The sequence below is a fragment of the Lontra canadensis genome, unplaced genomic scaffold, assembly GCF_010015895.1.
Source record: "Lontra canadensis isolate GAN:19392208 unplaced genomic scaffold, GSC_riverotter_1.0 scaffold92, whole genome shotgun sequence".
NCBI lineage: Eukaryota > Metazoa > Chordata > Mammalia > Carnivora > Mustelidae > Lontra > Lontra canadensis.
The window spans coordinates 1,817,782-1,830,609 of NW_022631086.1; the positions used below are offsets into that span (position 1 = coordinate 1,817,782).

The 12,828-nt window shown below is 39.2% G+C and overlaps 1 protein-coding gene across 2 annotated transcripts in view; it reads right to left on the bottom strand.

The window, feature by feature from the left end:
• SYNE1 (spectrin repeat containing nuclear envelope protein 1) overlaps nt 1-12,828 on the bottom strand; it is a 451,046-nt gene that overhangs the window by 59,188 nt on the left and 379,030 nt on the right. For both annotated transcript variants that reach the window (XM_032836376.1, XM_032836375.1), the window contains exons 127-128: nt 10,423-10,578; nt 2,237-2,395 (exon numbers count right to left, since the gene is read on the bottom strand). In XM_032836376.1, coding sequence (XP_032692267.1) covers nt 2,237-2,395; nt 10,423-10,578 — 315 coding nt within the window. The remainder of the gene's footprint in view (nt 1-2,236; nt 2,396-10,422; nt 10,579-12,828) is intronic.

A 12,828-nucleotide genomic window follows, 5' to 3' on the forward strand; every position in this document is an offset into this window, starting at 1 on the left:
CAATCTTTAGAACTGCCTTTCCTTCATTTTTTGGGCTTAACTCCTGTCGTGCAGTCAATATTATCTCAACAAAATAATACAAAGACAGGTTACAGGGTCATGGATATTTTAACCCTCCCCTGCTCTAAAGTTAGTGTGGCAACAGGGATATCCTCTCAAGTCAGTTATCAAAGCAAGAAGGACCCCCCCCCCCCACTCCTGCCCCCGAAATGGGAGAAGCCAGTGCAGTTCTATCCTATCTCAGTGCCGAGTGCTCTCTTTCAGCCCAAGCAAGCCCACCCCATCTACTCTCATTTTATGTTATTTCAACACAGAAGGGATGCATGACCGATACACTAGATGTCCTGACCCCACAGAGTCAAGCTCATAAACACTTCTTCTGAAATCTCATAACTCATTTTATATACAAAATAGCATAGCTAATACTTTAAAGATTATTTCTGACATTGTGCCAAATCATATAACAAAATTATGTGAAAAACTAAAATTTTTCTAAATTTTCAGTTGTGATTGTATTTTGTCCAAGAGACAGTTTTTTCCACACCCCAAAATGTGCATCCTAAATTTCATGAAGAAAATAAATGAGAATATAGATGCACTTAAGAAAGACTGATTCTATAGCAAGCTTCACTATAATACCTACAGTCCATTAATCACGTCCAGTGGAGCATTCTCTGATATCCAGAAACTATCAAAGTGCAAAGCTATTGGCAGATATTAAAATGAAATGTTTTCTCTTAGTTCGCATTTCAAAGGTTTACAATATCAAATATAAAAATGCTCATTGCTAGAATTTGACATTTTAAGTAGAAAGCCTTAAAGCTATTAATATTGCATGTTTACACTGGAGTTTTTTTCCTTTATGTATATGCATGGGCGATTCTTCCTAATAATTATTTGCATTTATTTTAGAGTGAATGAGGCTATAATTTGTTTATTCAGTATTCAGGAATGACTTAGTACTTATGAGAAGACAGGCATTGCTCTGGGCACAGGAGACACAAGAATGAATAAAACAGACAAAGACATTTCTAGAAAAGCTGACAATCCAGTGGGGCTTCCACTGTAGACAAAGAACCAACAAGTAAATAGGGAAAGTACATTGTGAACCAGATAGTGATGTGTGCTAACAAGGAACACAAACTGAAATAAATCAATATGGTCAATAATTATTCAAAAATAATGTGGAAGCATCACTGATACTATCCAAAACATTTTTCCTTTTTTTTCAAAACATTTAAATTTATTTTTATTTCATTTTTAAAAAGATTTTACTTATTTGTCAGAGAAAGAGAGAGAGAGCACAAGCAAGAGGAACGGCCGGCAGAGGGAGAAGCAGGTTTCCCGCCGAGCAAGAAACCTGATGCCACACAGGGCTTGATTCCAGAACGCTGGGATCATGACCTGAGCCAAAGGCAGAAGCTTACCAACTGAGCCACCCAGGTGCCCCATCAAAAATATTTTTAAATGCTAATAAATTTGGTCAGCCCTACACAAACATGAAAAATGTTCTGTAACCATATGAATATATGAAGTAATTTAATAGTCATGCATAACTTGAAAAAAATATGAAGCAAAAGTCTCAGGAAATTTTCCTTTTTTTTCCAAAGATTTATTAGAGAGAGAGAGCATGAGTGGGTAGATGGGCAGAGGGAAAGAGTGGGAGGGAGAGGGACAAGCAGACTCCACCCCGAGAAAAAGCCCAATGCAGGGCTCATCCCATGACCCTGGGATCCCAACCTAAGCTGAAATCTAGAGTCTGACATTGAACCACTCCACCGACTGAGCTATCCGGGAGCCTCAGAAAAGTATTCATTCTTGCAACTGTCCATGCGTTCTGTTTTACAGAGAAAATGCCCGCTTAATTAATCCTAAAAATTCTTTCTTTTAGTCCCACTTTAGCAATTTTACTTCTCTAAAACTGAAAACAAAAGACCCAAAAGAAAACTAATACACATAAACAATTCCTTCTGGACAGGTAGCTAAAACCAGTACACACCGAACATTTCTCTATCAGCGGATAATTTACTTCAGCATATCCATATATATTGCGTGCAAAGGAGGCCTTTGCATGCAAGTTTATTTCATATTAAAAAGAGAAAACATTTAAAATATAGTGCTTTTACAGGACAGGAATTTAATAGTTTAATAATAAGTAAAGCCATCTTTTATACCTGTTAAAAGTATGCCTATGTGTTACGAACAGGGAAAACATACATAGCCTCGCATTCTGTACCTTCTTGAGCTTCTCTATCATTTCTTCAATGAGGATGTCTCCATTTTGAGAAACTTTACTTTCCATCTGGGTCAACCATTCACAAAGCTCCTTGTTCTTTTCACTGAAGACCGCCCATTCATTCAATCTCTCACTTACTTGCTGCCGCCTCAGGGAGAGCTGGATGTTTAAACGGGAGAACACATAAAAGGATCATCAGAGCAGAACATGTAACCTGAGGAAAAAAGCCAATAAACGGCGTTGGGTGGACTGGAATAAGCAATAGTTGTGCATCTCTTTAGGTCACTGTATGGCCCCAGGAGGGATCTAGGAAGTTGCACAAGGACCAGCTATGAAATGCCAGTGGGAGGCAGCCAGCCCTCTGCTTCCCTCTTGAAGGGCCGCGTGCACCTTCACTCAATCAAGGTTCTGAACAACCCAGCCTCACACGGCAATAGGTTCTGTGGAGACTTCTACAGCATCGCTGAATGCACGTGTACTAAAAGAGAAGGGAGAAATAGGAAAGAGGAAGGGATAGAAAAAGAAGGAAGGAAAGGAGGAAAAGGGGGAAAAGGAAAGAAAGAAAAATAAGGAAGAATGAAGACGGGTCCCTGTGGCTCAGCTCTGTACCGACCCTTTTACTTTACGCAAGTCCTCTCACTTGCCTGCCCGCTTTCTTTTTAAATTTATTTCCCTTTGTGTCTTTTTCCTTTCCTTCGTCCTTGTGCATAAGGGTTTCCTGAGACATAATTCACATACCATATAATTTCGCTCTGATTAAAGTTTTCAAAGTTATTTATGTTGTCCCATGTGTCTCTACTTCATTCCTTTTAACTGCTGAATATAGTCTATCATACGGATAGACATCTGATAGACTATATTCAGCAGTTAAAAGGAAAGTTAAAAAGTTAAAAGTTCATCTGTGGGTGGGTGTTTTGGTTGTTTCCGTATGTTATGAATAATGCTGCTGTTGTGCAGGGAGACACACGTTTAGTTGCCTTTGGGTACATACCCACAAACAGAATTGCTGGGTTACCTGGTGACACTACAGAGTGTCTGCCAAAGTGGCTGCACCAGTCACATTCCCACCAGCAGTAGGGTTCTCATTTCTCCACTTCCTCACCAACATTTGCTATTATCTGTCTTTTCGATTTTAGTTATCCTAGTGACACGAAGTGGTATCTCACCATGGTTTTGATTCACGTTTCTCTGATGGCTAATGATGCTGAAAATCTTCTCATGTTTCTTGGCCACCTGTATATATTTTTTGGACAACTATCTGGTCAAATCCTTTGCCCATTTTTGAATTGGGTTTTTTGTTTGTTTGTTTTAGCACTGAGTTGTAATAGTTCTTTATGCATTAGAGACATAAGGGGCCTGTTTCTTATCTCTAAGTCTAGAGTGATCCCTTCCGGTATTTTAAAATTGTATGACTTCAAAGTACTCTTGTTTTTGCAGTGCTGGTATAGATCCTAAGGAATATTTTTAGTTGAGTTAAGCTACATGTTAGCAAAATATAATGGGATTTGAGTGGCATGAAGATGACTTTTTTTTTTTCAATATTTCATTTATTCATTTGACAGACAGAGATCACAGGTAGGCAGAGAGGCAGGCAGAGAGAGGAAGTGAAGCAGGCTCCCTGCTGAGCAGAGAGCCTGATGCGGGGCTCGATCCCAGGACCCTGGGATCATGACCTGAGCTGAAGGCAGAGGCTTTTAACCCACTGAGCCACCCAGGTGCCCCGATGACCTTTTTTATAGATGTTCTACACACTCATGTTGATAATGCTAGACATTCCACCAGTCATCCCATCGCATTAAACACCTATCTTTTAATTTTAATTTCCCCCCACTAACATTTTATCATGAAAAACACTGGACATACAGAAAAGTTGAAAGAACTATAAGGGTAAGCACCCATAAAACACTTACTAGACTCTAAAATTGTGAACATTTTGCCTCATTTTGCTTTAATACATGTATTCCTTTATCCATCAATCCATTTATCCATTTTACTTTGTGATGCACTTCAAACCAATTTCCTTTTAAAAGTCAAAATGAAAATATTTCTAAGGTACTATATGCTTCCTAGTTAGCAGTTCTGGCTAGGGGTTGGCTCTGTTAATGACTGGGTAATTAATAGTCAAGGTCCCACACTTCCCAAAATGTCTATGATTCTATGCCTAAGAAAACACCTGGTAATTGGCTTTGAGACCAGGTTCCCTATGCTGGGGCTAGCCCTAGTCATATGGGTCACTTAGATAGTGGGCCCCATAACCTAACAGTTTCTGAATGTCAACAGTACAAATGCATTCTCTTGAATTAATTACAATCTTTTAAAATAAAAATTTCTCTGGGTAGGGTGACACTGATGAATCCATTAAATATTTCTGCATTAGTACAAGTCAGCTTATCATTAAGTTTTCATTGAGGCAGAAAAATACAGAATAGCCCAAAAGCAGTGAACTTACTCAGGGTGGATACTGGTAGGAATGGAAAAGGCTAAGAAAACACAGGTTAAAGAGTTTTGGAGACAAAGTTCACTTACAATAAGCTCTACCAAGACAGAGATGCAGCTAAGAGCATGATTCTTCCAGCACCCCCTTTCTTCTCGAACTGTGATAGAAGAGTGGATTCTGATTCTTTGGCAGGAATGTTAAAATGTGGAATTTTTTGATGGATATGATTTTTTCCCTTTCATTCACACAGCATCAGAATCAAAAGTGTGGTTGGTCATTAAAATTCTGGTTCAACTGATGTCCAAACTGAAACTATGTTTTCATAATTAGGACCTCCCAAAACAACTGGTTTTTTTGTTTGTTTGTTTGTTTGTTTTTCTTTTTGTTTTTTAGTATGTGTCTTTTCAGATTTTATTCTGTAAACATTTCATTTTACACAGCTAGAGTCACACACACGCTTGTATCTTTCTTTTTCATGATCCAAAAGCAACTGCTTTTTAAGACTAGAGTAAAAGCCCTCGCCCTTCAGATTGAATTAAGATTAACTAGGTCTTGCTATGTGTGGTTCCTCTTTCCCTCTTCCCCCAAATCTTGGCCGTGAGCAAGGACGAATTCTAAGGCTTTCCCCCACAACATCCGCAGGGAAGAGGAGCACATAATAGAAAAATACTACCTATTTCCTTGAGAGGTAGGTTTTATTATCCCCATTCCAGAGTGAAGAAGAAAGAAGGTTAGATAAATTTGAGGCATTTGTCTGTAGTCAGTATGAGACAGAACCAGCAAAGCTTGAGTCTTTGACACAGGCTGCAGTGTAATATTATGACCAAATACCCAGAGACAGCCGAGATTCAAAAACAGTCTCTATCACTTGCTAACGATATGACCAGGGCAGGGACACTCATCTTCTCTACACCTTACCTCATTTGTGAATGAATTTTTCATCTGTTCCAAATTTTATTAAACAAATGTTTACTGTTTGCAGTAAACAGGTGTCTGCTCTGTGCCAAGCACTGATGTATGTCTAGGAATAATAGGCTCGTAGTAGAATACAAACAACAAAATAAGAAAGTAGCCAGTACATACTACAGTTGTAAAGGAAGCTGGCCATTAATGGACGGCGATGACTACTATGAGTACTACTACTACGACTATTACCAGTAGTAGTACAGGGGTTCATTTGAGTTTTTAATATTTTCCCCCTTGACACTCAGGTATTCAATACCTCCACTGAGCAGCTTGACTATGTGTTTCTGGTGCTTACCATGAGGCACGGAAGTGTTGCCATCATCTGCTCACTGTAAAGCAACCGCTGAAAAGAAGACACAGGGAGACCACAAGCGCTGGATGCAAAACAGCACCAAGAGCTTCTCAAGAGATGTCAGTTCATAATGGAGGCGGCATTTTCCTTTGGGTTTGTAAAACTGACATTGAGGCCATATGGTAAGTGAACATTACTCTCTCTTTCTTTGGGGTCAGCTGAAACCCTCGAATTATTTATTAGCTTAGCGTATATTTGTTTTTTTCTCAAGGTTACAAGCACTCTGCATTGCCAAAAGCTGGCAAGTACCGGCTCAAACCTCCAGAGCGTGAGGCAGCTGAACAGGAAATACATCCTTTCGACTTCACATATTTTTACCATGACAATTTGAAAAACACCAAGCAATTACAATGATGATATATTTATATCTCAACTAGAATTACACACAGATCTACAAACCCAAATGGGAATAAAAACGGAGAGAAGCTCTGGCTGTAGGCAGACACAACAAACCATTTGGGGAGTCTATCTGTGAGCGGTGTACTTTCCTACATTAACTCTCCTCTGAAACACTTACTTACAGCAGGTTTTCCTCCTTCTCCGCAGTCCCGACAACTCCTGCCTTCTCACCCACTGCTTCGATCGGACTGTGAACAGGCTACTTGCTCTTTAACCGTGGTATAACGCCAGGTTTAACTATAGTTTTCAGCTTTTAGAATGAGACCATAGGCTCAAGCTCATTTCCTTTTGTGGTTTCAGACTCGACGGAGGTACTCCGGAAACACTAGCTCAAGGACTAGTAACTAATTTATATTCTTACTTGCAGCTATGTCCTGGCACCTTTGGTAGGCCTACCCATGACTAAAATCTCACCGGAGTCAATAATTTTTTTAGACTGAAGTAATGGGAGATCAGCATGCTTTAGCTTCATGCCTAAGACATTCAATTTAGAAAGTTTCTAGAAACACTCTGTATTCAATGTATTTCCTCTTTCTTTACTTGAGTCTTAGTCCACTCACAGGTGCAAGGTATTAGACTTGTTACAGCATATCACGTGATCAACAGCAGCCTTCACAATGTATTTCCAAACAGACTGTTGCCTAGATATATCTAAGTCTGGGGAGCAACTTTAAACATAGACACTTTTTTTCCCCCTTTTTTCTTTTTCCAGCTTTTTGAGATATAATTGATGTATAACATGGTGTAAGTTTAAGGTGTGCAATGTGGTGATCTGATACACATTTATACTGTGAAATGATTACCACAAGATTAGGTAACACATCCATCATGTCACACAATTACAATTTCTGTGTGTACTGTGAGAGCATTTAAGATATTAGTCATAAAAAAAGAATGAAATCTTGCCATTTGAAACAACATGGATGGAGCTAAAGGGTACAATGTTAAGTGAAATAAGTCAGTCAGAGAAAGATAAATATCATATGATTTCACTCATATGTAGAACTTAAGAAACAAAACAAATGAGCAAAGAAAAAGAGACAAGCAAAAAAAAAAGGCTCTTAACTATAGAGGACAAACTGGTGGTTGACAGAGGGGAGGAAGGTGGGGGGAAGGGTGACTAGGTAAAAGGGATTAAGGGTACACTTATACTGACAAGCAGTGAGTGATATATTCAATCACTCTGTTGTATACCTGAAACTAATATAACACTGTGTGTTCATGATTTTGAAATTTTAAAAACAAATAAAACTTCAAATAAATTAATTAAAAAAATCAAGTATCTACTCTCTTAGTGACTTTCAAAAATCTAATAAGTCTTCTTAACTATAGTCACCATGCTATACATTAGATCCCCAGAACTAATTCATTTTATAACTGGAAATTTGTGTCCTTTCTACGTCATGGCATTTTTATACAGTGCGTGTTTTCCTAAATCAAAAAATACTGCATAATCATAATCTTCTTAACTTTCAAAATATTCAAAGACCCTATCATTATTTTACATTTAAAGGAACATAAGTACCATGACATAAAACAAATGCCCTAAAGTCTTCTTTAAATTATTAACGGTATATATGAACAGTTAGTTGTTCGAGGCACTGGAGATAAAAAGAAATGGTCTTCATTCTCAAGGGCCTCGTAGTCTTGAAATAAAGTCAAAACCATTAAAAGAAGAAGAAGACGACAACGATGACAACAGGAACAATGTATTGTCAAATGATGGCACAGGCCAAAAGGGAAATGGGCATTCAGAGGAACAGGAAAATATTGAGGTTTGAGCATCTCAAACAATGGCATCATAGGGGTCGTGGTATTTGAAAAAAGATGGGTTAAAATCATAAGGGAAGGAATAGTCAGTGTAGGCAGGAAGAGTGGTCTGACAAGGTCTTGGGGTAGGGTAATTCCTGCCAGGTTTGGAAAGGGAGTGGAAGCCATTATCTAAGTTGTTATCTCCCTGACAGCTTTTTTTTTTTTTTTAAGATTATTTATTTATTTATTTGACAGACAGAGATCTCAAGTAGGCAGAGAGGCAGGCAGAGAGAGGGAGAAGTAGGCTCCCCACTGAGCAGAGAGCCCGATGTGGGGCTCGATCCCAGGACCCTGAGACCATGACCTGAGCCGAAGGCAGAGGCCTTAACCCACTGAGCTACCCAGGTGCCCCACCCTGACAGCTTTTAAGACGTCAATTAGCCAGAGAAATGGATATAGTATAATTAATTTCACAGAATATGCTGAAAAGTATTGAGTCAGCAAGTAATGCTAGATTTTTCTTAGTTTGAAGAAAGACAAATGAATAAGGCTCATAAAAGTAACTGAACACGGCTGTGATCATTTTCCATAACTTGTGCACATCAAGTTTTCTTGCACTTATACGCTATGTCATGACGAAGTCCTTGGATGAGAAAATCATATGATAATTTACTGGATGGTTACGTATTGATTTTGGGTTGAATAATTCAGAGAAGAATAACGTACTCTGATTAGCACTAGCACGTTCAACGTGAGCTTCTCATTGTGTTCACTAAGAATATGAAGCTCAGTGAAAAATGGCTAAATTAGTTTTGAGCTCAAGTCACTGGCTTGTTTATAAAAATCACCTCTTACACTCTTTCCTTTTAAAAATATAGATTCATAGAATACTGTTCACCCATTTAGGAAGTTTCCCTTTGGCTAACGGTCTGAGAAATACTTGCTTTTCATCTAAACATTAAGAGAAATTTACCTAATAACAAATTTCTTGTTGATGTCAAATGAATCAGGAGGCTGTGAGCCTCTTAAACTCTGTTTAATGTTTTCTGAAGCATGAAGGGAAGCACCTCTAAAGTCAGAGAAAGTGAGGAGGATGGAGAAGAGATCTCTAGGATGGCAGAGTTGGCCTGAAACTGGGGAGGTAGGAAGAGACTCCTTCTCAAAAGCCCATTCCTCAACCTTGTAGCACTTGCTTCTCCCCAGCCAGGTCTCTGTCTAATCCACTCCTGTGCCTTTACCCAAGCTGCAACCTCGTCCAACCCATCCACTTACTCCCTCCACACCTGTCTCTTCTGCTCCCCTTCTCAATGGTCAGCTCAAGATTTATCCACTGCAACAAGCATTTCCTTTATTCCCTGCAAAGCATACCGTCATTAGTTTGCTTATATCACTAGACACTGTTTTAACTTGTTTATACCAATCTCCTTCTTCACTGCACAGGTTCCTCTGGACTGATTTTCGTTTCAGCTCTGTTGTGAACTCAATGTAGGAACATCCACTATAACTTGTGAAGTCTACAATTAATGTGACTGATTTGCTGAACAAATACAGACCACAGGCTATTAAGGGCCAAGCAGAGCAATCAGGTACAGCAAGGGACACTACTGACACACTCCCAGCTTCCTGGAGGCGATGGTCTCCAGGCCATCAGTGAGAACCTGTTCTTCACTTGTGGGCCTTTAATCTAGGTTCTTCTTTGCCTCTGATGCCTTCTCATCGCCTTTCCACCGATCTCTGCCTTTCATTCCAAAATCAAAATCCAATCTGGGATCTCAATTTTATAGTATTACGTACAAGGAAAATACTTAATAAATGAATCACATATGACTAAAAAGGCCAAACACATGAATTACTAGGAAACAATGATGGTAAATCAACAGACACAATATTTCCAAATACAAAACCATTTCCACAGTATTTAGCAAAAACCGCAAATAAAACAAAGGTTTTTCACATGTTTAAAGTAAGAAAAAGAGCACCAGTCCCTAGCAAGACCACATTCATGAACCAAAAAAAAAAAAAAAAAAGTTTTCCTTTTACAATATTATGCCAGCCAGTGAAAGGGACAGCAAGAGAATCCAGCTTAGATGCATCTCAAATATAATGTTAAGATATAATTGTCTTAATCTGAAATATTTTCCACAAAAACCAGAGTTCTTCCTCCATGTATACTCTGAATTATAGGACAGGTCCAAGCATGGATCAAGCCATTTGACATTCCGAGTCGTCTTCCAGTTTTCCACCTTTCTGAGCTAATGCTCCACGCAGAGTTTGTCTTACCTGGTGGCAGAGTTCTTCCCACTGCCTTTGCAGAAGCTCCATGCGCTCGTTCAGGATGGAGATGTCATCAGCACTAATGTAGGCACAGAGGGTGTCCTTCAAGAGGGTCAGCTGAGCCAAGTCATCTGTCCAGCTCCCAGCTGCATTTTCCAACTCCTAGATTAAAAAAACAAAAATGTGAATGCCCATTGATATCTATCATCAATAATCCTGAAGTGTTCTAGGAATCCTCTTTTTAAAATTTTTAAAAAATTTTTTAAAGATTTTATTTATTCATTTGAGAGAGAGAGAGAGCACAAGCAGGGGGAGCAGCAGGCAGAGGGAGAGGGAGAAGCAGGTTCCCCACTGAGCAGGGAGCCTGTTGTGGGGCTCAATCCCAGGGCCCTGGGATCATGACCTGGGCCAAAGGCAGAGGCTTAAAAGAATCCCCTCTTGATACAATTATCTTTCTACACCATCCTATTTCAGCATCTCACTTGGTCTGCTTTTTTGCTCTGCTGTTGTCTGATACCTCACCAAATTCTTGTGGTAAAACCTCAGATTGCAGGGCGCCTGGGTGGCTCAGTGGGTTAAGCCTCTGCCTTCGGCTCAGGTCATGATCTCAGGGTCCTGGAACTGAGCCTAGCCTAGGTCCCTGCTTGGCAGGGAATCCACTTCTCTCTCTCCCTCTGTTCCTCACCTCCAACCATCATGCTCTCTCTCTTGTATATGTGCTCTCTCTCAAATAACTTAAAAAAAAAAAATCTTAAAAAGTAAAACAACCCAGGCTGCTTGAAGAATCTTCCTATGATCTATTTACCATTTAACAGATCATTTTGGCTCACCTTTTCTCTCTCTCTCTCTCTTTTAAAATTTTATTTATTTGTTCGAGATAGAGAGAGAGCGAGAGCATAGTGGGGAGAGGGGCAGAGGGAGAAGCAAGATCCCCACTGAGCAGGAAGCTAGATGCCAGGGGATCCCAGGACTCCGGGATCATGACCTGAGCTGAAGGCAGGCGCTTAACTGACAGCCACCCAAGCACCTCCTGGCTCATCTTTTCTAAACTGAAGTTTCATCACTGCATGATCTTCTTTACTTTTAAACTCATTTCATAAACTGCTAATCCAGCCTTGATTTTTGTCCCAAATTAAGTGATCATGTTAATAAAATATTTTAAAAAAACCAAACTCCTAGGTTAACTTTCATCCTCAAACGCTATAAGTTTACATTCGGTGATATAAACTTAATAATGTCATCGCTGAAAAGATGTGTTGCTGTTATTACTCAATTGAAAATAATTGAAAAACTTCATTTCCAGCAGGAACACAGATCTCTTCAGGTTACTGAAGAAAAGTATTGCGTACTCTGTCCTTTTGGGAAATAATTTAAGAAAAAATCCACACGACAACATTTGAACGAGTTGACATTGGTTTCTGCAACGCTTCGAACTGCTGACCAATTTTGCAATTTGTACAACTCTTGCTTTTTGCCAGCTGTTGATGCATTTAAATTCCAGCTAATTTTGTGTATAAATAGAGTATTTCACATGGCTTTTTCCCCTCTCTTTTTGTCTCTTCACACAGGAGACAAGTTTCCAAAGGCAAAGGCAATTAACGGTACTGTTTTAGGCTAACTTCTCAGGCAATTTAGGCAAACAAGGTTTTAGTCTGAATTTTCTAGGTAATTGCTTTGTTTTGCTGCTAAGGGTGGTTTGGGGAAGAGTAGCAGAGAGCTGGACCAAAATGCATCCTTTTAATCTCCAAATTTAATAGCCGGGTATGATTGTAACTGTTATATTTTGGGAGATGAGGTCCCATGGTAACAGCATTTGGCTGAAAAAAGAACCGTCCAGGTGGAGTAAATACGCAGAATTTCTGCTTATATTTGTACACATATCAAGCTGTCATACCAGTGTAAAGATTTCTCACTGTTTATGCCAATTTCTAGCCCCTAACTCAAGTATCAGACATAGTCCATGGTATAAGGATTATAAAAGAAACAATACCACCACAAGAACTGTTTCAGACTCACAGACTCCATTAGAAAAGTCCATGTTTAAAAATACAGCCTCTGGACTCAGGGAGCCTTGATATTTACTAACTTGGAAATGTTATTAAACTTCCGGAAGCCTCAGTTTTCATATCTGTAAAAGGGAAATAACAGACTGTCCGCATGAGCTTGTGTTTATGTCCACTGAGATAATGCTCGTATAGTCACTGCCACATAAGAGGAGACTAATAAATGCCTATTTCTGTTTGTCACGGTTTTCTTTAACCATTTGTTAGAAATTTACTATCACAGACTTAAAACAAACTTTTTAATCTTTGCATACTTCTGAATTTACATCTCAAGATAATATATTCCTCACTTGCCATCATCCGTGATGCCATCTAAGATTTATTTTTCCCAAATCTGCCTCTTCTTTTT